This window comes from Sabethes cyaneus, chromosome 2 (genome assembly GCF_943734655.1).
Source record: "Sabethes cyaneus chromosome 2, idSabCyanKW18_F2, whole genome shotgun sequence".
NCBI lineage: Eukaryota > Metazoa > Arthropoda > Insecta > Diptera > Culicidae > Sabethes > Sabethes cyaneus.
Genome location: NC_071354.1, coordinates 136,874,422 through 136,900,232, shown reverse-complemented (window position 1 = coordinate 136,900,232; position 25,811 = coordinate 136,874,422). Strand labels below are relative to the sequence as shown.

Genomic DNA, 25,811 nt, shown 5'->3' with positions numbered 1-25,811 from the left:
AAATATACATCACTGCCCGCGTGACCTTCATACAAGGACCCATCGGAAAAGCAGATCAAATAATCAGAAATTTTGGTTCTAATGCAGCCTGATAACCACTCCTTTCTAGGAGGAAAGTTCCATGGGCAAGTACTGTACGAAAAAGTACGCATGAGCGTTATGTCGCTAGGAGTAAGAGTTAACTTTTCCTGTGCAACTTTTTGCGACCACAAATCGGATAAGACTAGCATCTTCAGGATGCTAAAAAGCAAAGCTTTGGGTTATAAATGTCCTTAAGACTTGACCCTTCTTTATCAACAGACTTCGCAACCGGTTATTAGAGTACAGGACAATATTACAAGGCTAGTGCAACGATGCTACTGACTCTAGCAGCACCGTCCAGCAAAGAAACAAACATACGATGACCGGCTTGTTAGACCAGCATCGTGCCTCAAAACTAACTCGGCGGTCTGCAGGGCGCTCAGGGTCAGATACATGTAGGTGATAGTCACATACTAAGGGTAGCTCTATAGCCGCAAGGTTACCGAGTCTGCTTGGACAAGCGAGTGGTCTTTGGTTCGAATCCTAGTAGAATCAGGTCATTCGATGTCAAGTGACTTTAGCAGGGGCATATTCTCAGGCCCCTCATTACCCTTCATGCTGAATTCTATATTACCCCGATGAAGTCTCTTGACAGTGCAAATTAACTCTTATAGTTAAGTGTACTGGTCAGAGGAACGCAATGAGTCATTGCTAGGGTCAGCTATAATGTAGGATAGTACTAGTAGTGAGGAACAAGTAGGTAAAGTAGAGCAGGATTTGAAGGAAGGGTAAACCAAATATCACACAAGCACGCATAAAATTTAATAAGCATATCACTTACTCAAAAGTGATTATAGCAAAAAGAAATTCTGTGCAGCAAACACCCGGGCGATATCACAATAGATCAACGATACTGGGCGCTGCGATAGGTCCGTAAAGAAAAAAAGCACATACTAGTGACTCTTGCTTCAGGTGGAAGTTATAGGTTTGATTAGATACAGGTTTGATGATCTAAGGCGTTGGAATTACAGTTGTAGTAAACGTTCCAGATATTGCCATAAGGCACTTTTTAACAAAAGATATGTTCACGAAAATTTATCATTGTGCTCTGACAGACGCAAAGAATTAAGCGAAAACAGTTTCACGAACATAGGAATTATTATTTTCAGCATAAAACTGCTTTTGAAATCCTAGAAATCAATGACGCGTATTTGAACCTTAAAGGTAGTTCAATTTTGTATGAACAGTCACAATTATCTGCTTCTGCCACCATATAATACAACTATACTTCAATATTGGTTTGATAATGACGGTGTACAATCAATAATGTATTGGGTTTAAACCCTCAAGAGTTACCTATTGCGCTTCTGCAGTACCCAAAGTTCATGCATGCTTTCTTAAGTAGTAAATCACCATTTGTGCAGTAGTCAAATTTGGAATTGAAGATCAAATTCAAGAACAATGGAGTGCAAGCTCTAACGTTGTAACGGTTGTCGGGCAACCTGATTGGATGAGAAAGAATGTTCAATACTTGTTGCTACTAAAGACCAAGGAGCCCTCTGCATCTTCACCCGCGTTTTGGAAAAGGAATTGTTGTTAGTAGAAGACGAACTAGATTAGGATTCATCTTAATGGATAGAGTGAATTGTCGACGAAAGCTACACGTGGATTCGGAATGGTTTTATTAAAATGCGCACCAAAAGTCTTGGCATTCTACCATCGACTAATTCAGATATTCGACTATTTTCATTCAGCTTCATGGTACAGATAGCGTAAACTGTATCATCTACCCCCGTAAATGAGTTGCTTGTTGGTCGCGCCCACGGCTATAACTCATGGCCGTAATAAACAAAAAACAAAATATCATAGGAAATTAGACTATCGTCAACAAAGTTTACGTTCTAACATGAATATTAATTGCTAGTTTAAAAAGACATCATTTAGAAATTAAATCAGGATATTAAGTAAACTGTTTAATTATAAAAGAATGATTTAAAATATATCAGACTATCAGGAATATAATATTCGATGTGGTGTAAAATCCACTAAAAGGTGGAAACATACAAAAAACAAAATATTACAAATTTTTAACACTTTTACTATGCCAAACAATACTTTAATGCACACTAAATACTTATTACAAGCATTACTGGATTTTCGGCGTCTGATAGTTATGCGATGTTTTTAGTTTTACTGTAGAGATGTGTATGCTACCTATCCCGTTTTCCCTCAACAAACTCATACATTCACTCACCACATGGCACCAATCAGCGATCGGGGCGGGGCTTGAATCTATTGCATCTGTTTTATTTCAACAAAAAGATTTCTGTCTCTCTCGGCGCTATCTTATTAATCGTTAGTACATGCGCTATGAAAGTCCACCATTCGCAGTTTCATTGATTTTCCCACGCACGCTATTTTCAGGCATACTATCCTTCTCTCTCTTTTCCTCTCGTATTTGCTTAAAATATGTGGTATATATATGCAACAAACAGGTGATTATGCTTTTGGATATCTTCTGTATTGAACATTAATTCTCTCTGTAGAATTTGAGGTATCGGAATCGATCGCAACACGTGTGGCACGCGGTCGACACCATCTATACCCTCGTCGTAACAGGTTGCGCGTATTTTGCGCTTGTGTCTGTTCTATCGACCCATTTCCTCTGTCAACACAAACGTTTGTCTGCTTGACGACACGTTCTCTCTAGAGGACACGAGGGTCGGTTACCGATGTTGGTAAGTTTTTCCTCCCTTTTGCAGATAGTTGCAATGAATGTTGATATTTTACGATTCCATATATCTATTCCCTGCTTTTCACTATTCTTCTGTTCGTTATCTTCTGATGACTCGCATTGTTAGCATTTTGCCTGCGGAGGAGCCACATGCGTTTTGTCGCTCGTTGCGTGTGGACGTATTTCTCGTGTTCATTTAATTTCGTCGCGTCGGGAAACGAGTTAACATAATAACAGTCGGCGTCAAGCATATAAGGATTAAGTCGTTCGAAGCGGAAACGTAGTCTAACGGATGGCTCTTGGGATATAATGTGCTTATAGTGAATGGAACCATTTCGGGTGTTAATTAGTGTAGTAGTAGACGGGCAATTATAACAAAGCAAGCATACCGCAAGTGACAACAGTATGTTGGAATTTTATCACAACCTTAACCTCAACACTGGAATTGCACAGGGTCAAACGGTGGAGTCGAATTTAAGGGATAATCCTATCGACGGTAGTGAACGGACAGGTAATAAAAATAGGATTATACAATAGAATATCAAGAAAAAAAAGGATAACAAATATCGAAACGTGTTCAGTATGTGCCAAAATGATCGTGAAAAATAGCAAATCTATGAAAAGGTTTCCAGCACCATTTTTGTTAATAAATAAATATTTTTTGGAAGTGAAAAATATGATTAAGTGTCAAACATGCAGTTACGTGTCCGAAACACGTTGTGTAAAGACTAAAACAGTATGTAATTGCTGGAACACGAGGATATTCTGATTGACATGGTTTTCAATTCAAGCTCAACTGCAACATAAGAAGAAAAACTCCGACGCTATCCCATCAAACATTTTGTTCCAATAGCGATGTATTCAATGTGTAAAGCTAATACACAGGAATTAAGCGCTTGATAGCATAAATAATAAATGTTCCACGACTTTAAACCAGCATTATAATTCTACTACCTTAACTAGCCTATCACGATACACATTTTATACGTAATGCTGTTATATAGTAGTGACTGATGCTCGTTCATGTAGGGGAGAGTAGTTAACAGTGAGACAACAGGAACAGTGAGTCAACAGGAATAGCTACCTATGTCATAAAACATTCAAGATCCATGATATTTTCATAGAAAGTGAAATTTGTGAACCTACATCGCGCTATGGGGCCATCCATATACCACGTGGACAGCTTGGAGGGGGGTGGGGGGTATCAAGATGTCCACGTTTGTCCACGGAAGGGGGGGAGGGGGTACGGAAAATGTCCACGTGGACAAGTTTTTTTTTCATGCAATAGAAATTAGAAACAGCAATATAGACTTAATTATTCACATTAGCATTAGCCATTGATCAGTGATTGTTTTTAAGTTCAAATAAAGTTTGATGTTCTGATGAGGCATATGTTCACGTAAACACATGAGCATTACGAGAACATGTATCTGGCATAAATCTTGTTGAAAAGATTAAGCCTGCGTTAGTACACAGTTGTTGATTGCCTAGCCTGACATTTGATGTAATGCAATACAAAACAAAATATATTATTTTTTTGCAACTCTGGCCTTCTTTGGGAAATGATAAAGGTAACGGAAGAATTCACGAATATTCACTAGTCACGTGACTCATTTATCACTTAGGTCGCGCTTGCACCAAAGGATTGCATTTTGCCTCAAAATCAAATGCGGCTCGCCAAAAAAAGGGCTTCCGTGGACAACCTTTTTCCAAAAAGATTCGCCTTCAGAAAATTTTGCGAATCACATTGCGTCGGAAAGGTCTTGTGTTGTGTTGAAGTAGACGGCCAATCTGAGATGTTCTGGATAAAGATACTGGATAAAGAATCGTCAAGCGAAAGTCAAGCTTTCTTGCAGTCCATAATAATTTGCAGTAGACAAGATCATAAGAATTAAGGTCACCTTGCATACGGATTTTAATACGCTGCAGAAAGTTTACGGAAAATCCATGGAAAAACTCAAATTTTCGCAACGACTAAAAAGTTGTATGCATTGTGTCGCGGCCTTTAGACTCGTGCTTCCTTTCACGTAAGCTTTTTTGATAAATACTGCATAAATAAAGTTGAAAACAAAATTTAGAGCAATGCATTTCTGTTTTGTTAAATTTGACATAAAAATGTCCACGTGGACAAACAGGCGAGGGGGGTGGGGGTTGAGCGAATGTCCACGCTTGTCCATGGAGGGGGACGGGGGGGTTGAAAATTGGCATTTTTCTGTCCACGTGGTATCTGGATGGCCCCTATGTTTGAGAAAAATTTGTTGATTTTTTAAGATATTTTTTTATTTTTAACAACAAAATACAAAACAAATTAAAATTAAAACAACTGCATGGCATCACATAGTAATAAGAGTTAATATTTAAAAAAATATGACAATCGAATTGTTTGCTAAATGAGTGTAAATGAATTCTAAAGTGTATGTTAACAGTCAGATGTCCAAGATTCGTCCTTTATATGAGTATAAAATGATGTAAAAACAATAGGAATTTTCAATCATGGCCAACAATAATGCATGCTTTATAGACACAATAAACTATTCTTTATTACCAAAATATATGATTTAAATTGATTCCAAATAGGTGTTTCAGTATGCAATACGAGTTGTCTCACTTTTCCCACCTATTGGTTAACAGTGAAACAAAATTACACCTTCACATTTGTAGTTGTAAATAATTTAGCTTCCAACCAAAACGACTGACACTTTTTTTCAGACAACTAGAAGGATTTGCCTTTCAAATGGATTGAAGAGCTCGTTGGTAGCTAGCATCAAAAAATTTAAAATTTTTGGGAAAAAAATTGTCTTACTGTAGACGTCTTTCTCCTATCATCAAACCTGATTTAATAAATGGCTTGAATAATAATTATTTGGTAGTTGCAGAATAAGCTTCTCGCGGTTCGGTTTTGGGATTGGTCTTGCTCGTGCCATTGGTAAAAAACGCGCCACTCATATTTTTGACAGCTTAAAAGTGTCGCAAAAAGAATCTGATTGGTTGTGTGTAAGTTAAAAGTATATAGTTGGTTTGACTAGCGCATAAACTAGTGGTTTACTTGGCAAAATAAACGATATTTGCCCTCGCGACGATTCTGGCGACGGTTTCGTCTGCGACGATTATAATTCATCGTTTTCGAATAGGTGCGAAATTATCAATGTAATCATTTTATATTTTCGTAAATGACAAGCTATCATGCTTAGAACTTTCCCGCTATTTTGTGGTCTAAAAATCACAATCACAATCACTTTTTAACACATATGCATAAAATAAAGAACGGAATTCTCATCTTCGAAAGTATCGAAATATAAGCGATATTTGAATTATTTTTAATATTCTATTTTTCTAACATTGAGCGAGTTGTCGCTGAGAATTTGGTCCTGTTCCTATTCCAAATTGTTAGAATGGTTTAAGCGGATTCAATTTTAATAGGCAAATACATCGTAGCAAATTCTCGGATAAAAATTATCTAAATTTTAATCTAATACTATGAAGTTATAGAATTTCATAGTGATAATTTACGTACGAAGCATTTTGAATGTGATTTTTTTGTGAATACCGTGGACCCCGGCTAATTTGAACGATTCCTGATTCAAACTAACGAGGTTCTTTCTTAATGTTCAAATTACTGACACTGGTAACTCTTAATATGCTAAAACTTGTATGAACTGGTCGCCCTGCACTTTGTTGTTGTTTCAGTGGTTTGATTTAGTTGGCAGTTGCAAGCAGCGAATATTTCGTTTTTCAATGGAATTTATAATAGAATCGTTAGAAAAACAGAATGTGGAACAGATTAAATACTAAATCAGTAAAAACGCGTTCGTTGACATTAGCCCGTATGAATAAAACAGTTTGCTTTGCTTTTCCGTATGGAAGCAGTAAAGCAAATACTTTTATCTATGCAGCTTACTGTTTTCATAAGCAAATGCATAAGCAATTTTAATTTGCACATCGCGTCGTGCAGCGGAAATTTAACTAAAAAGTGTTCAGATTAAAAACAGTCAAATGAACAGAAGTTCATCGTATTTTATAAGTTCCATAGTAGTAGAATTAAATGGAAAGAATGTTAGGGTGCCGGATGGGTTCGTCTACGGCGGGTCTTCGTCTTTACAGACATATCGACAAGAAAACAGCATTATAACCAATTTCGATGCGAATTACAGTCAAACCAACCTGGTATTGATATTTATGGATTGTCTCTTCGCTATCGAGGAAAAGATTATGTTAAAAAATCACTATTTTTCAATATTTGTTCAAAAAATAGAAGTCCTCTTGGTTTTTCTACCAGTTTTGAGTATGACGAAGAGAAGCTTGAGTATGACGAAAAATAACTACTTAAAATTTTGAGCTGTGATTCAAACTATTTCCACTCTTTTTATAGTAGTTGGGTAGCTCTTGGACACGGATCAAAGAATACGTGCAGAGATTTTTGTAAATAATTGCTGTCTGTCCATGACAAACGAAAGAAATATTGCTTATGACGAAGTGAATTTTCGTATGACGAACTCCCGCTGGAGCATGAAAAATTGTTCCACTGAGAAATATAAGTTCCGAAATATTTTTTCAGGCTAAATGGGTATACATGTACAGGCAAGATGTGTCAGATTAATCTGCTGTAAAAAATGAGTACTTGTGGATTAATTCTTATAAAAACTCGCAATAAAGTCTGGATCGTGTTTACGTATGACGAAAAGGGTCCGTAACCTTATAGCTTATTATTTATTTCGCATTGCTCACGGAAAGAAATTTAATCTTTAAAAGGAGAAAAATACGCTAATAGTGGCCCAACTCAGATGTCGTTAGAGCTCTACTATTATCAATTATCTTAAAGCGAACGCTCAACCACTATTAAGATCACAAAGGGTTAAAAATATGTGTGTATGTATGCGTAATGTAAGTTTGTGATATGTGCGTCTGCGTATGTAGGCGTGCACGGCTGTTTGTGTGTGTGCACTAGAGTGTCCCAAAATAGCACTATGACAGAAAACCTGGGGGCTCACCCCTCAAACGATAGCTTAGAGTGTCACAACAAAACTTTTATATGGCGTCAACATTTTAAGAAAAAATTGCTTTTTTCAGGAGTAAATTCAATAAAATATTTTTAGAAGTGTTAATGTAGGTGAAACAAGATACTTAACTGTTTTTTTGCACAGTCATTGAGATCGGATACATTCATAAAAAAGTTATGGCGGAGTCATATTAAAAAAAGGCACCATTTAGGCTCAAGAATCACTTTTAAAAAGGACGTATTTATTTTATTAGGTAAAAGCCATTTTTCATAAAACTCACATGTGCGACCCCCAAACCGCGTCAACCAATGTTGACGTCATATAAAAATTTTGTTGCGACACCCTAAGCTATCATTTGAGGGGTGAGCCCCCGGGTTTTCTGACATAGTGCTATTTTGGGACACTCTAGGTTGCACGTATGACTGTACATTTGATTGCATGTGTTTGTCTATGTGTGTGTTATTGTGTATGTATATGTATATATATATATATGTGTGTGTGTGCATGTGCATGCGATTAAAAAGTCTATACACATTCAAAAACCCGAATTAATTCACCTAGAGGCGTGACCTAGCCTTTCTACTGCCACAATAATCATTTAATTTCTCAGGAAGATCTATAATTAATCTTAAATACCTTTGGACACTTTACGTTTTGTTCTTATTGTAAAAACAAAAAGTAAAGTGTCCAAAGGTATTTAAGATTCATATTTGTAAGCGTTATGTATGTTACTTGATGAACACCTTATTTAGTTTTATAATATTTACGTGATTTGTAGAAACATAATGTAAACACTAAAGATAATTTTTGCAGACTTGAAGAATATATATAGAAAATTAGAAATTAATGGTCTACAGATGGCCTTCATTTTCGGGCTTCAGATCCACATACGAAACTTGTTTTTAATTGACAATACGAAATATGTGTTCATAGCAGATTTTTTGATATTTTGATATTAATAACATACGTTCAAAAGATAGCATCTTTGAAAAACAAGAATTCAGAAAAAATATTATTATATTTCGCTTTTGAAGGAAAAGGATATCTACAACAAAATGACTGATCTCAAAATTTTACTATTAGTTTGCTTGGCTTCAATTTTGCAATATATCTGATTTAGAAAAAACAACTGAATAGAGCATTAGATATGAAAAAGAGAAAAGATATTGGGTTTTTGTGCCGCTTTGAGTAAGAATATGAGACTTACTCAAGGTGGCTTTTCCCAATCTAATCACAATTCATTAAGACTCACTGTCGGATGAAGTAAATAAATAAATAATAAATAATAATAATAATAATAATAAATGGAACTATTTCTTAGCTGACGCTCCATCAGATAATTATTTTTGCATGAAAATCAAAACTTAAGTTTCTTTTGAATGTACTTTCATGAAATATGGTCGTTAGCTTGATCGCATCGTTTTTATAATGTATCCCGTTAGAGGGTTAGGAAAACAAGATGAGGTCGAATAGTGCAAAAGGTGCACCATAAACATGCTTGAGAATGGGAAATATGATCGATATAATTTCCAGTGCTAGTCAATTCGATTTAGTTATTAAAATATGATACATGACTGAAAATTTCTGTCTTTTAAAGTGTCCCTAACGAAAACAAATCGTACAAAATTACTACCGTACAATGTTTTCCTCCTATTTTTCATATAAAATTTCCAAGCTCTAGTATCTATTGATTGGAAAGAGCATCTATTGCTGCGCGCAAAAATTGTTTGAAATTTATATAAGTTTATTTGGAAAAATCAACTCACTAGTATTTTTAATCCTATGCACCACTTTACCTAAATGGTTAAATTAACTGCTTTTCTTCGCTTCTTGCTTTTCTTGTACAATTGTGAGTAACAGCAAGTGAAAAAAATGACAATTGATGGGGTTAGAAGGAAAGGGGTGTAAGTGACAAAATTGAAAAAATCGAGATAATGATAGGAAACGATACTTTGAGCATGGTTTTATGCATGCTAGAAAATTCATGTCAAAATTTTACCGTTTAATGACTTTTTTAGAAACATGAAAAAAAAGAGCAAAATAAAAGTTGGGTTTCGCTTGGAAGGAAAGGGGTGTGTAAGTGCAAATAACATTTTCAAAAATGTCTTATAAATCCCAAAAATTAAAATGCTTTTCCAAGATTTCAATAGAAATTAATAAAGTGAAGTTAACAGAACCATAGTGCGTCATTACTTTTGTATTTTAACCTGACGAATTTTCTAGCTGACTTCTAGCTTAACTTTGGATCCGATTTTCTCGAAATTTACTTTTTGTCACTTACACCCCTTTCCTTCTGAATCACTCAATTGTAATCTGAAATCAAAGAAAAGTAAAAACTTTCTGATTGAATCCCACAACAGTGGGATTTCGAATTTGGCATGGTTCGATTTTGGCAACAAAAGTATCCGTTTTTGGAAACACAAAGTATTTTACTTCCAAAAGCATGTTTAAATATCAGTCAGTTTCCGCATTACTTTAAATGACGAAAAAATATTACCCTAAGTGTGTTCATGAAAAAAAGTTTGCGGTTATAGAATATTTCGAACAATCATATTTTTATTGCCGTCCTACCGTAGGTCGCCAGAAACTTACTTGCACCGCACGGATAGCTCTTGGCAGATTTTGTGAACATAAAAAGGTTGCAATCGTTGATTAATAACACTTAGTCAATTTCTAATGTATTTACATTTAATTTTGTCATATCAAAAAAGGGTCTCGATTTTGGCAATATAGGCGACACGCTTTTGTTGCCAAATTCGAAATCCAACTGTATTTAATATTTATTTGCGACAGATACGTAGTTCGCCGATAACGTGCAGGCTTCATCAGTGTCTTATTTCGAAGCGATATTAAATAGTTTAGTCGGAACAAGTTTTTTCTTTTCTTTAATTTCAGAGTTCGTATTCCACTTCCACTAAGAGCCTTCAAAAACTTCAGACAATTGACATGTTTTCACTTTTCTTGAATTTTAATGCAAATTTAAAAATTGTAAGTTGTCATCACATATATGTACATATATACATACATATATACATACATACATACATACATACATACATACATACATACATACATACATACATACATACATACATACATACATACATACATACATACATACATACATACATACATACATACATACACACATACATACATACATACATACGTACATACATACATACATTACACACATTGAATACAATCAACATTTGATTGATATGTTTTGATTTTACACGTTTTAACGGTTTAATATACGGTGCTTAAGTGTTAAAGTCTGAATAACTTTTGAATGAACTGTCCGATTTTAAATAACTCGGTTGCGTTTGATAGATCTCAGCAGTAATTTTCAAATAATAATAAAAAGTGTGATGTTTTTCATTGAATTAATTCTTAAATGTTACAAAAATATGTTTTAAATACTATTTTTTACATTTCTTTATGTAACTTTCAAACTATAAGCCCAATCGTCATGAAATTTTGAAGTTAAGGGTTTGCAAGGCTCCTCTTTCATATGCAATCCATTTGGTTCAAATCGGTTAAGGGATCTATGAGATAATGAAGTCCCTTATTTTTCGTATTTTTATACATAACTTTTGAACTAAAAGTCCGATTAGTATGAAACTCAATAGCCATCTATGGGACACCTAGACCTTTCATTTGACACTAAGAACATTAAAATCGGTCCAGCCATCTCCGAGAAAGTGAGTGAGATTGAAAGCGTTACATACACACACACACACACACACACACACACACACACACACACACACACACATACATACACACACAGAAAATGCTCAGTTTTCGAAACTGAGTCGAATGGTATATGTTATTCGGCCCGCAGGACCTTCTTTCCATTTCCGGTTTTCCGAGTGATTTCTATACCTTTATACTATATATTTATATAGTAGAAAGGCAAAAAGCACCCAATTCGGTAAAATTTTGCCGAAATCTCAACAGTTGACCGTTCGTTAAAATTTGTATGTTAGCAAACGTTACTAAAGATCCGTAAACGTCGATATGCACCATCGACCTTTTCAACGAACGTTCGGCTGATGAGATTTCGGGAAAGTTTTACCGAATTCGGTGCTTTTTTTAAGTGTGTAAATATCCAAGGCAAATCACTTGTATCTATTCACTCCATCTCATCATCATCATTATAGTCACCATGGCGTTCAAGTGGTCAGAATAAACCTGAATTCTTGTTTTTGAAAGATAAGTCTGATATGCATGGTCGAAATGTTATAATATCATAACGAAATTTCAATTTTTTGAATTTCAAAACAAATCTCGTATGTGGCGCTAAAACTCCACAAGCAAAGACCGCGAGTATAAGAACCTTCCCCCGACTCCAAAAACTCCTGCAGGAGTTTCACGCCGATCGGTTCAATAGTTTCCGAGTCTATACGGGTCAGACAGCCAGAAACTCATTGTTATAGGCAGAGATTTTTAGACTAAAGTTATGTCCAATCGTAACTGAGAACATTGTAAGAAGGAGTTCAACCTAGTGTAGTGGTTATCATGCACACCGTGTAGCCGGATTCCAATCCCAACCCCGCAGAAGTCGCGAATGACCCAAGCTGTTAATGTGACTATAATCAAAGTAAAAGAAAACATTGCAAGAATTTCAGAATCAGTTTTTGGGTACAAATTAGAAAGTTTGTTTTTCAAAATATATTCACTGCATTTATCTTGCTAATCGGACTACAGAGAATATATTTTCATGAACAGAATTTAAAAAAATGCTTTGGAATCCGTTTTTCCCTTCCTAACCTTCCCCTTTTTAAAGACTTTGTAAGACTTTAATTTACATTCGGGGTGCAAAATATGCCGCAGTACGCATTGCATTGTGTTATATGTCTAGCTATAATAGTCTGTTTTTTCTTTTTTTTTTTCAAATATATAAAATACTTTTTCCTATAACGTAACAGTAGTCAAGTCGTTCAATGCTTATCGGTTCCGATATCAAATCATAAATCATAATTAATTTCCCTTCGCCTTATCATATATCTATCATCTGTTTGTGTTCCCGCGCGTGCTGAAGCAGCAATGTATACGGTAAAGATAACAGTATTTACGGGCATCTTCAAAACATCGCATTTCGCGAACAAATATCAGATTTTTGGAGCAAGCCTTAAAATGTGTACATGTGAACAGCCTTGTAAAAATGTTATACTTCTGTACCAATGCAAATAGGGACAACATCGACAGTAACGCTTAAAGCTTTTTATGCATATATCAAAAGTAGCTTGCCAAAAGTTGACCGTTTGAAACCATATCGAGGGGAGTTTAGTTATTTATCGATTCGGTGATTTCTTTTCTGGAAACATAGTTTGTTAGATCAAATTTGAATAAATGGGAATGAAAGAATAGTGGATTGCGATATTATTTTGTATTGGCTACTGCACAACTGTTTGCTCAAACTATTGTATTCACTACTTGACTCGAAGGCATAAGAATCCAGGCTGAAATTGATTTATGTACTGTCACAAGTTAATAAAAAACTATTGCATACAAAAGCTATACGATTTTTCAAAAACAAAATATGTTAAAATACAGCCAAAACCTACTGTAAGTTGTATACAAATTTTCACTTTAATCAGTTAAAGGGTTTTCTCTAGATACGTTCTGGAAAAATACACTTTTTTAGGTCTCCTAACTGTATATAACCCCTTAAGTTTAATGCGTTTATTTCTGTTTTGGTATCTCTTCTTCTGTTGGGTACTCTCACCACTGCGTCCATTATTTTGAACTATTGTGGTATGCCCCATTGTCTCTTTTGCTGTACGCTTCAGGCTTACCTATCACTTATTGAAGAAGTGGTAGGCTGGAAGCTGGAGGGAGACAGGTGCCAATCAGGGATGACTTGGTTTATAAACCTTATAGTCCTGATCGGCGACGCAAACCAGATCTCCCTAGGCTCTAGTAGGGCCTTTTTGAGATACTGCAGTCTGCGTCCTGTTAGTGCTCCACAATTGCAGAGTAAGTGTTCCGAGGTTTCGCTCTCGGTATTGCACAGGCGACAAATATCATCTTGCACGAAACCGAGATTCCGAAGATGATATTTACTCGGGCAATGTCCTGTCACCAGACCGGTAAACGTGCTGAGGTCTCTCTTATTGAGACTCAGCAGCTTCTGAGTAACCTTAATACTAGGCATTATAAATTTCTTTGATTGTTTGAGCGACTGTAGAGCCATCCAATTGGCCATAATCATTCGGCTCTCCCATTGTTTCAACCCACTTTTCATCACACAGTCCGAGATACCGCAGAATGGATCCGGACCTGTGAATGGAGAGTTAGTTCGTCTGCGACTTCATTTCCGTCTATTCCGCAATGACCAGGGACCCAGTACAGGTTTACCGAGTTTACCTGGCTCAGTTGCCGTAAGAGACAAATGCAATCCCAGACAAGTTTTGAGAAACACTTAAAAGCTTTAAGCGCTTTTAGTGCCGCTTGACTGTCAGAGAAAATGCAGATATTGGCATGTCTGTATTTCCTTTTGAGACAGACGTTTGCACATTCTATTATAGCTGCTATCTCAGCCTGGAAAACTGTTGGCCAATCTCCCATTGCTATAGATATTCTAGTTCTGGGGCCGTACACTCCAGCACCCGTTTTGACTCCCACCTTTGATCCGTCGGTATAGAACTTGATTGAACCACTGCGGACGCTAGGTCCCCCCTCGTCCCAGACCGAACGTGATGGTTCGTTCACCGTGTATGGGATGTCGTAGTTGGTTCTAGCTTCCATCCAATCACTGTTCATTTCCGCAACTGGGCCAACAGGTAGAAGTTTCAGGATACTCAAGTGTCCGATTTTATCCCCGTCGAGTATTGTTTTCCATCGTTTAAGTGTTAGAGCGCTTTTCTTAGCCTCTAACTGAACGTGTTGATTCAGAGGTAGCAGGTGGAGAATAGCTTCTAGAGCCTTCGAAGGTGTGCTTTTCATTGCTCCGGTTATGGCCATGCATGCTAATCGTTGAAGTTTGTTTAACTTTTTAATAGCCGTGGCTTCTGAAGTTTTTGGCCACCATACCAACGAAGCATAAGCTATCCTAGGTCTCACAATGGCGGTGTAGACCCACAACACCATTTTCGGTTTGAGGCCCCATGTTTTTCCCACCATTTTTGAACATACCCATAGGGCAGTGTTTGCCTTGCTGATTATTGAATCTAAGTGTGCGTTCCAAGATAATTTAGCGTCTAGGATTACTCCCAGATATTTAACTGAGACGCTGCATTTAATTTCTTCTTTCCCAAGGTGCAGAGACTGTAACTCCAGTTTTCTCTTCCTAGTGAAAGGAACAATGGTTGTTTTTGAAGGATTAATGCCCAGGCCTTCTTTACTACACCAAGATAGTGTAAGGTTTAAGGCCCTTTGCATTCTATCCGATATCACGTCGTCGAATTTTCCACGAACCATGATGACTAAATCATCAGCAAAGTTTTGGTATAAAAATGAGAGTGTGAATAATTTGTGAAAAAATTTTAAAAGTACCGATGAAAGTTGCCAGGATAAATAAAACCATCTGGAATCTGAATCTATTGCTTGCAATTAGTGTGAGCTTTGCTTTTCGAACTCCATCGGCAGCCAAGAATGGAGAGTTTGCAAGAAATATGCGTTTTTACGAATGAATGTTTTTATGAATGATTCATATAGTCAATTTTGCTCGTCACTTGTTTTATTTTTGCGAAGCTTTAACAACTCTTTCCAATGGAAATTTGTTTGATTTGCTTCCTTTGTTACATTAAAAGTTTAGTTCATTTTTGTAATCCATAGACACAATTTGGGACTAACAATTGAGTGTGTCACGTCCCATACAGAAAATGCAATGGGTCTTCATAACAATCATATACAAACTGTATATATATAGGAGGTATAGGTAGGTAGGGAGACGAAAATAAGGGGGGGGGGGGTGATTTTTCAACGCTTTCGTTTGGCGTACTATTTACAGATAAGTTCCCTGAGAATCATATTTTTTTTAAAGAAATGGTTTCACTTGAATTTTTTTGAGTTGTCCGTTTAATTCTGACATTAGGCCGTATGAATAAAAGAGTTAACTTGCTTTTCCCGTTTAAATCGTATGGGAGCATTTGCTCTAACTCTTTTATTCATACGGCCTATTGTGTTGATTTTACCCGCACTGCTGCTTGTTACGCCTGATCAAACAAAGTTTTCGGTTTTATAAGACTGGATACAAAGTATTTTAATTACATATTTACAACTCAACCAAATAATTTTACCTATGCCCTATATTGAGTTCAGTTAATGGAAATCTCAAAATCATTGCAGATTTTACGAATATAATATACAATCAATTATATATTTTTGGACTTTACCTAAATCATTGTCCACATTAATCATCTTTGGAACTTATTTCGATAGATGATAACAACAATGATTTTATAAGGGTGATATTGGATTGTATTTTTGCAATAGTTTTTTTTTATGTAAATCAAATAACATGCAAAAGGAAATTGGGACACAGAAGCGGCAGATGAAATAAACCATGTAACATTATTAGATTTTTGTTTATTTTCCGTCGGGATATGTCCGCTAAGAATAATTTACTTCTTAGAAATCAAGATATCTCAAAATAACAAAACACCAATTGAGGCTTTTTAGAAAAAATGATTGAATTTTTTCGTTTTTAGATCCATGATCTCTACCAGTAAACAAAATTTAATAAGGAGACCCTTTCAATGAAACTTCAATCTTTCTTCCAAAATTAATCAGCCCATACACCTACCTCACTCCTACCTAGTTGTGTTGTGTTCTTTGAAATGTTGTTTCAAAATTGATCAGAAGGTTAAATTGAAATTTGGTGGAAATACTCACTTGAGAAACGTGATATTAGTCTAAAGTGTACTGGTATAAAAAGGCGGAACAGTTTATGCTGGTCTATGAATGGAAAGTACCGTTTAAAAGGTACGATGATAGAAGAAAACGATTAAAATTCATGTTTACTTTAGTGCAAAAGTCAAACGACAGCCATCCTAAACCAGAGTTGTTTGTCAATCGACGACAGACAATGATGAAGATGCTGGTGAAGAAAATGGTGCAATGACAATCCAAAAGCTCCTAAGTTTGCTAAGGTTCAACAGTCGGTGTTCTTTTGTGGGTGAAAATGCTTTGTTGAAGGAAATGAATGCTTTTAGTGCAAATATTTGTACGTTGGATGTTCTAGTTGCATCGAACGCGGTGAGTGGTGCTATATTGGCGATTGTCCAGCACTTTCATTTGCATGCTTTGCTTAGTCAAGAAGGGTATACAACTCTCAATATCGTAATTAGGCAATACTTATAGCTTTTGCTATAGGTATAGGTACTACACGACAGGATAGGGCGAGAACCTGATTAATCAAGGGTCGCCTATTTTGATTAGTTGAAAATAAATAAGGTTGGTGCAGTATTTTGTTCAAATTTATGAAGTAAGAATTTTCACAAATTTTTAGATAATAACATCATACTGAATCACTTAACCGTATTTATTTACAAATTGTAAAAGTTGATAAAACTTTATTAATCGTTATTGAGTTTGGCTTTGTGCAAAGAAATTAAAGGTTTTGAATATAAAGTTACTCCGTCAGTTATCTGACTAAACGTTCAAGCTATTGCGAATTTTCCGTAGACTTACAGTATATATACATTTGACTATATAATTAACTTCGCTCTAATTCCGTTGTTGAAGAGCCAGTAAGGATTGGACGGAACCGCAAACAGAAACACTGACACACAAAAGAATATTCTTAAAAAATGAGGATTTATCCATCTAATAATCAATCAAATTTGAATTTTGATCAATCAATAAATTTCATTTAATCAATTTTGAACCTTCCAAGATGAATGTTTTGTTAGTTAAGAAAATGAAAAGTCTACTTTTGTTATATTTTTTAATTGTTCAAAGTAAATTATTGATATAAGGGAACTACTTGGAAAAGTCATTTTTGTTTGATAAATTACACTGTGATAAAAACTGCTGGTGCTACTCACGACAATGCAATCCAATCCAATTCAATCCAACCTGATCCTATCTTATCCTAACAATTTTTTCGACTGTAGCTGATTTTATTGATCTCTCTAGTGGATATAGGAGACATGCCATTGTTAAAAAAATAAATAAAGATAAATATAAATTAAAAATAAATTGGGATAAGGTAATTTTCAAATATCCCAATAATGGCCAATTTGAAAAGTTTGTGGCTAAGAGTTTTTTGGTACGAACTGAATCAAAGAATATTTCTAGAGTGTTAGCTATTGGAGTAATGAGGGCCAAGAGTGCGACGGGGGTAAAATCGAAGGTATTAAAATAAAGGCATTAAAATTTAAAATAAGTAAACGTTAAAGCGATTCAATGATTTGTCAGTGCATTCCGCATAATTTGACAATATTGGTATGGATGAGTAACTACTTTGCCTTGAATTCTATCGTAAAAATTTTGATTTACGAGGCACAGTTACTGAGTTAGGTAGAAATGTTGATTTACTGTGGTTAAATGTAATATTCCGTTATAAGGCAAACACGATATCAACAGGAGGTCACTACTTGTTGAAAAGTTGTAGGAGCATTTCATTTTAATCTACTATCTCTTTTGAAAATGCATGCGGTAAGAAAAATTGGCGAAATTTATTGGTTCATTCCATGTCAAGTGACCGAGAAAAAGTTCAAACGTGTAATCGACCTTCGCGGATTTGAACCAAATATCGCCAGATTGTTCGTTTTTGGTCAGCAAGTAAAAATCCAAAATTTGGTACGGATCGAACATTCCCTCGATTAATGGGAGCGACTCCATTTTTAAGGAAAATACCCGATTTTGTCAAAACCTCTTTTTTTCTTTTGCTTATATCTCCGGAAATATTAAGTTTAGAAAGATACTATTTTCACATTTTCAAAGGAAATTATCCAAGGATTCCGAAAAAGATATTATTTTTGAGCACCAGTGCTGCCAAACACTTTTAAACTCAATTTGAAAACTATATTTACATTTTTCTCTCAATGAAGACAATTTTATATCAAAAATTTCAACTTCATCGTGTTCCGCAGACTTTTATACATAAGAATCACTCATCGCCCTGAGGTATTATTTGCCGATCCCGAGATACAGCGTTTTAAAGCAAGCAATTCCCCATTTTTAATGTAAAACTATAAGCACAATAACTTATTTTTAAAGCAATAATTCTCTACGCAATGTAAAAATACTTTGGCATATCGGAAAAGCAATTATCTATCTATATAAAAGTGAGCGTGAGTATGTTTGTAAGAATGTTCCACCATAACTCCAGAACGCATTGACCGATCTTCACCAAACTTGGCACACATGTTCCTTGATATAAGAGAATCAGCACGGGGGGGGGCAAAGGGGGGCGCCTAGCAGGGGGGAGGCCATAACTCCGAAATGCCTGGACGGTTTTTCATCAAACCTGGCACAATTGTTCCTTAGCATAAGAGAATCAGCACTGGAAGGTTAACAAAAACGAAAGAGGGAGGTTCCCTGTTAGGGGGCGAGGGTCCTTAATAGGAGCGGGGGCATAACTCCGAAACGCCTTGACCGTTATTTTTCAAACTTGGCACACATGTTCCTTGACATCAGGGAATCAGCACCGGGGATTGACAAAGGGGGGTAGGACGTGGGACTAATAGGGGGTAGACAATAACTCCGAAACGCCTTGACCATTCTTTATCAAACTTTCATACATGTTCCTTAATATAAGGGAATCAGAATTGAAGGGGTTGACAAAAGAGGGGGGAGTAACAGGGGGAAGACTCCGAAATGTTTGGAGGTTCTTCCTTAAGTGACGGTGGGATAAAAGAGGGAGCTGATGACAGGAGGTTGCTGACAGGAAGGGAGAGTAACGCCCACATGACTGTAACAATTTATCCGTACAACAGAAAAAATCAAAATACGAAACACTAAACGGCAATGCTCGCAGCTGTAGATTTGTCAAGTGTAATTATGCGCTGAATCAAAGTGACCCGTATAAAAAGTGTTTGACCATTCGTGCTAAGTGTTGCTGGCCGACTCTATTTGAGTCACAGGGGCAATCATTCAAACAGTGTGGAGTTGATCTGAGAACACCATGTTTTTCCCATGGTCAACTTTATGTGGCATGTTCCAGAGTGGGCTCGGCCAATAATTTGTGCATACTTGCTGGTGGTGGTGGTGAAACTAAAAACAAGTTTGTCTTGAAGTGAGATGAAAGGAATGACAGGTTTTATGTATCCATGGAAGAAACACTGTTGCACCTTCTACTTTTTTTGAAAAGTACAATAACAAAACTATGGGTGGGGTGGCCATTGCTAGAAAGTGCAAATAGGGTAAATGTCTTTGTTTCTCTTTCTGTATAGGGTTTTACAGGGATTTCCGACAAGAAAACAGATGTATAGGTGGCCGGGTAGACAAATGAGGGGGAGCTGATAAATGGGAAGGAACGTCGAAAAGAGGAGCAAGTGTTATATTTTTACATTATAAGCATTCGGGTACAATATCTGATGTACAAGTGACTGTGAGACAAAGGCGCCCCGAGTAAGATCGGGCACTCAGCTAGTACTGTATAAAAAAAGGTGTTTCTCAAAAGTGTTGCCAACTTTTCAGTTTCCCGCATGATTAGTTACATTAATTAAGGGAATGTAAGTCTCCTAGCAACAATAAACGCAATAAACAAGGAAGGTAAGAGCTCATATCTATTAGCGTGCTGAAAAACAGTTTACAAGGCTGTGATCAAACAACTAACGTATATTTTACGCCTTTTTAAAGTAACTTTTCCTCATCTAGTGCTATAAATCAAACAAAAAACTGAAAAGCTGGCCACATTGTATAGAAAAACTTTGCTATATATTGTACTAGCTGACCCGACAAACTTCGTATTGCCACAAATTAACCTGTTTTGTACATAAATCATGAATCTCGGATGATCTTTGTCACAATCTCGAGTTTTGCAAGCCCCCCAGTGGAAGGCGCTTCCGACGGCGGGACACCGGCAACACTCGCGACCGTCTTGTCCTGAATGATCTAGTGTTACTATAGATAGTTTTTGTGGTCTTGTATTGACTAATGTTTTATGGAAGAGTCTCGAATTTCTCGAGTTCGATTAGTTTTTGAGTTTCGCAAAAATTTCTGTTTTATTTGTATGAGAGTCCATATCCCCCTACCACAGGGGTGAGAGGTCTCTAACTATCGTAAAATAAATTCAAGACTCCAAAATCTCCCACATGCCAAATTTGGTTCCATTTGATTGATTAGTTCTCGAGATAAGAGGAAATTTGCATTTCATTTGTATGGAAGCCCACCCTCTTAAAGAGGAGATGGGCCATAACTCGCTTTCTAAAGAAGAGAGGGGTCTCAATTCACCATAGAAAAAAATCTTGCGTCCAAAACCACTTACATGTCAAATTTGGTTCCATTTGCTTGATTAGTTCTCGAGTTATGAGGAAATTTGTTTTTCATTTGTATAGGAGCCCCCCCCCTCTTAAAGTGGGGAAATCCATAGAAAATATACCATAGAAAATATTCTTGCCTACAAAAACACCCACATGATAAATTTGGTTCCATTTGCTTGATTAGTTCCAGAGTTATGAGGAAATTTGTATTTCGTTTGTATGAGAGCCCCCCCTCTTAAAGTGGGGAGGGGTCCTTATTCACCATAGAAAATATTCTTGCCCTCAAAAACTTTCACATGCCAAATTTTGTTCCATTTGCTTGATTAGTTCTTCAGTTATGAGGAAATTTGTATTTCATTTGTATAGGATCCCCCCTCCTAAAACGGGGAGGGGTCCCAATTCATCATAGAAAAAAATTTTGCCTCCAGTAACCTCCACATGCCAAATTTGGTTCTATTTGCTTGATTAGTTCTCGAGTTATGAGGAAATTTGAATTTCATTTGTATAGGAGCCCCCCCTCCTAAAGTGGGTAGGGGTTCTAATTCACCATAGAAAATATTCATGCCCTAGAAAACTTTCACATGCCAAATTTGGTTCCATTTGCTTAATTAGTTCTCGAGTTATGAGGAAATTTGTATTTCGTTTGTATAGGAGCCCCCCCTCTTAAAGTGGGGAGGGGTCCTTATTCACCATAGAAATATTCTTGCCCTCAAAAACTTTCACATGCCAAATTTTGTTCCATTTGCTTGATTAGTTCTTCAGTTATGAGGAAATTTGTATTTCATTTGTATAGGATCCCCCCCTCCTAAAACGGGGAGGGGTCCCAATTCATCATAGAAAAAATTTTTGTCTCCAAAAACACCCACATGCCAAATTTGGTTCCATTTGCTTAATTACTTCTCGAGTTATGAGGAAAATTGTGTTTCTTTGGTACAGGAGCCCCCCCTCTTAAAGTGAGGAGGGGTCCTAATGTACTATAGAAAATATTCTTGCCCTAGAAAACTTTCACCTGCCAAATTTGGTTTCATTTGCTTGATTAGTTCTCGAGTTATGAGGAAATTTGTATGGAAGCCCCCCCTTTTAAAGAGGAGAGGAATTATAATCCCCCTTATAAAGAGGGGAGGGGTCTCAATTTACCATAGAATAAATTCTTGTCACGGAAAACACCCACATGCCAAATTTTGTTCTATTTGCTTGATTAGTTGTCGAGTTATACAGAAATTTGTGTTTCATTTGTATGGGAGTCCCCCCTCTTAGTGGGGGGAGGGGTTTCTAACTATCACTAAAACCTTTCCTGGCCCCAAAAAACCTCTAGATGCATACTTTCATGCCGATTGGTTCAGTAGTTTTCGATTCTATAAGGAACATACAGACAGACAGACAGAAATCCTTCTTTATAGGTATAGATAAATGCTTTCCCGATATGGCAAAGTAGTTTTACATTGCGTAGAGAATCACTGCTTAAAAAAAGTTATTTTGCTCTTAGTTTTACATTAAAAATGGGGAATTGCTTGCTTTGAAACGCTGTATCTCGGGATCGGCAAAAAATACCTCGGGACGATGAGTGATTCTTATGCAAAAAAATCTGTGGAACACGATGAAGTTGAAATTTTTGAGATAAAATTGTCTTCATTGAGAGAAAAATGTAAATATAGTTTTCAAATTGAGTTTAAAAATATTTGGCAACACTGGTGCTTAAAAATAATATTTTTTTCGAATTCATTGAGTAATTTCCTTTGAAAATGTGAAAATAGTTGTGTTTCTAAACTCAATATTTCCGGAGATGTAAGTAAAAGAAAATAAGAAGTTTTGACAAAAAAGGGTATTTTCCTTAAAAATGGAGGTACTCCCATTAATCGAGGGAACGTCCGATCGGCACCAAATTTTCGATTTTTGCTTTCTGACCGAACACGAACAATCTGGCGAAATTTGGTTCAAATTTGTGAAGGTCGATTACACGGGGCTCGGACACTTCGCGTGGAATGACCCATTTCTATTTTCCATAATTTTATTAAACCCCGCTAAGTGCCCAGAGGGTCAAAAGCGTGATTCACAGACGGGACAAAAGTGCAATTCATGAACGGCAAAAATGTGATTTGGCATCTGTTCAGAAAATTGCAGAAGTTGTTTGTCATAAGTATTATGATTCTAGATGATTTATAGTTGAATGTGAAGAATTTAAAGTTGTTGCGTCAATATTGAGTATTTCTCGCTGAAACGGAGCCACTACTGACACGAGGTCTTCATATATTCGTACTTTTGCGATTAATTGGTTGAAAATGGCTGAAAAATACGAATTACACTTTAGATACCTCGAAATAGTGGACCCCTCGTTCGCCCAGGGGCCTAAAAGTTTCAAGAAAAGCTTAATTTGGAGCAAACCTTGAGATCTATATCATGTGATATTTCATAAATTTCTCATGAAACAACTAACAAATGGCCCGGTTCTAAAAGAAGAAGAACAGGGCTTTCAAATGGAGTAACAAATTTTTTTTGCGGCCATCTTGGATTTGGTCGCCATATTGGATTATATAAAAAAATCGCCGTTTTCTCCATGATCCCCCCAACCGATTTCAATTTTGAGACCACCAACAGAAATCTGAAAAAATGCTACAAGAAACATTCATAAAATTAGGTGTGCAATGGCACTCACTGAATAAAACAACCAGTTATTTGTAGCAAGGTTCACAATTTTCATATAATTTTATTGTGATATTTCCAAAATTTGCTATGAAACAAACTACAAACGACACGGTTTTGTAAGGAGGGGAGATAGGGTTTATAAACGAAGTGAAACAAAAATCGACGGCCATCTTGGATTTGGCCGCCATGTTGGATTTTATCAAAAAAACACCGTTTTCGCCATGATACCCTCAACCGATTTTAATTTTAAGACCACCAACGGAAAGCTGAGAAAAAATGCTATAAGGAACATTCATCAAATTATATCAAGTTTGGCCAAAGCCAAACAGTTCGCTGATATTATTTTTGTTCCATTCCACGTTATGAATAAATGTGTTATGTTTTAAATCATCTTGAATTTGAGCCATCAGTTTGCATAGATCTAATCTATTTTTGTAAACAAACATTGTTGATTTTTGGCACAATCTCACTCCCGTGGTACAATGTCACCCCGGATGGGGGTATATTAATACATTAGATTTTCATCGCTGTGCTTCTTTATATCTCATGAAAATTTAAGAAAAGTTTGAACGACGGGGTGTAAGCACCCCGTTTTAATCTATGAGTTAGCTAATTAATAATGTAATTAAATGAAACCTGAAAAATAACAAAAAAAAATTCAACTAAAACCCTATTTTCGGATGATTGCTCCATTTAGGAAAGTTCTTCATAATTTTTCTATTACTTTGAATATATCCAGAAAAGGCTTATTTTGTGCGAAAATAACAAAAAAATAGTGTTAGACGTGTGAAAAACAAATCATTTCCTTCACTGAAGACATTTTGAATGCTTTATTCAAATCGGAGAGGATCATCTTGAGCCGTTTAGTCATTGCACCAGCAATTGTTCAAAATCGTTAAAAAAAATAATTAGTTTGAAATATGTCACACGAACAAATTTCCTATTGCACGCTTCTTGAATCGATTGACACTGTTGTGACAATATCAAAATAATATAGCTTTTCCAGCAATAATAATAGAAAAGGAATGCGCGGAGACACTTAAAAGTGAAAATATAAAATATTTTTTTAGATCTTATTTCAGCCCACTTGTAGACTCGAATTCTCTTTGATTTATAGATCTCTTTGAAAATTTATTAATTATCATTGTCATCATGAAAGTCCGATTCTATTTGAAACGGAATAATTTAACAGAATAATAAAGTTTCTTCCACTGTTATGGTGAATAAATCAGATTTTTGTGTTATATTTTACCACTAACTGTACTTTTTTGCCTTGCAGACATTGTTGGAACAATTAAGAGTGAAAAAACGCAAGAAATCTGCGAAGGATGTGGCCAAAAAATCAAAGACCGGTATTTTATGAAGATAGCTCCGGATCAGTACTGGCACGAGCAATGCCTTCTCTGCTGCATCTGCCACATCCAACTAAACCAGTCCTGCTTCACAAAAAACACCAAAGTGTACTGTAAAGACGATTACTACCGGTAAGCAGAATAATCCGTTATGAAATTAATATTTTACCCAAACAAAAACCGCAGCACACCCACCACTCATTATGCACGCTGCACAATAGACTTTTTTTTCTCTCCATCCAACAATTCTAGTAAAATCTTTACATCAACTTCGCTCGTTCTTCGATACACAATTTGCTGAGAAAAAGTTTGATGGAAAAACAATCTGAAAAGTTTATCGTTATTATCGAGGTATATCACAACTCATAGTAAAATGATGCGAAAGAAAACCATATCACGCCTTCCACAACCGGGAAGATTACGAAACAATTTCTTTTTGTTGCGGAAAAGAAGGACGGGGTAAGCAACGACGCCTTAATCTTTATGGGTGTTGCAAAAATATCTATGGTTTTCATGTTTCTCTTTTTCATTCATGTGCAGTCCTTCACACATTTAATAGGAGTTCATAACAAATACACCGTTGAACTCTTTTTCTAAAACAATTAGCAGTAAACTGATAGAATTTGTTGATTTTAAAACTTGAATACAACTTTCTAATATTCTATTATATAAATGGCAATGT

General features: G+C 36.1%; 1 protein-coding gene across 1 annotated transcript in view; it reads left to right on the top strand.

Moving 5' to 3' along the window:
• The first annotated feature begins 3,160 nt into the window (after positions 1-3,160).
• LOC128737565 (LIM/homeobox protein lim-6) overlaps positions 3,161-25,811 on the top strand; it is a 28,418-nt gene continuing 5,767 nt past the window's right edge. Inside the window, exons 1-2 of the mRNA XM_053832235.1 lie at positions 3,161-3,266; positions 25,057-25,261. Of these exons, the coding sequence (XP_053688210.1) occupies positions 3,161-3,266; positions 25,057-25,261 (311 nt within the window). The remainder of the gene's footprint in view (positions 3,267-25,056; positions 25,262-25,811) is intronic.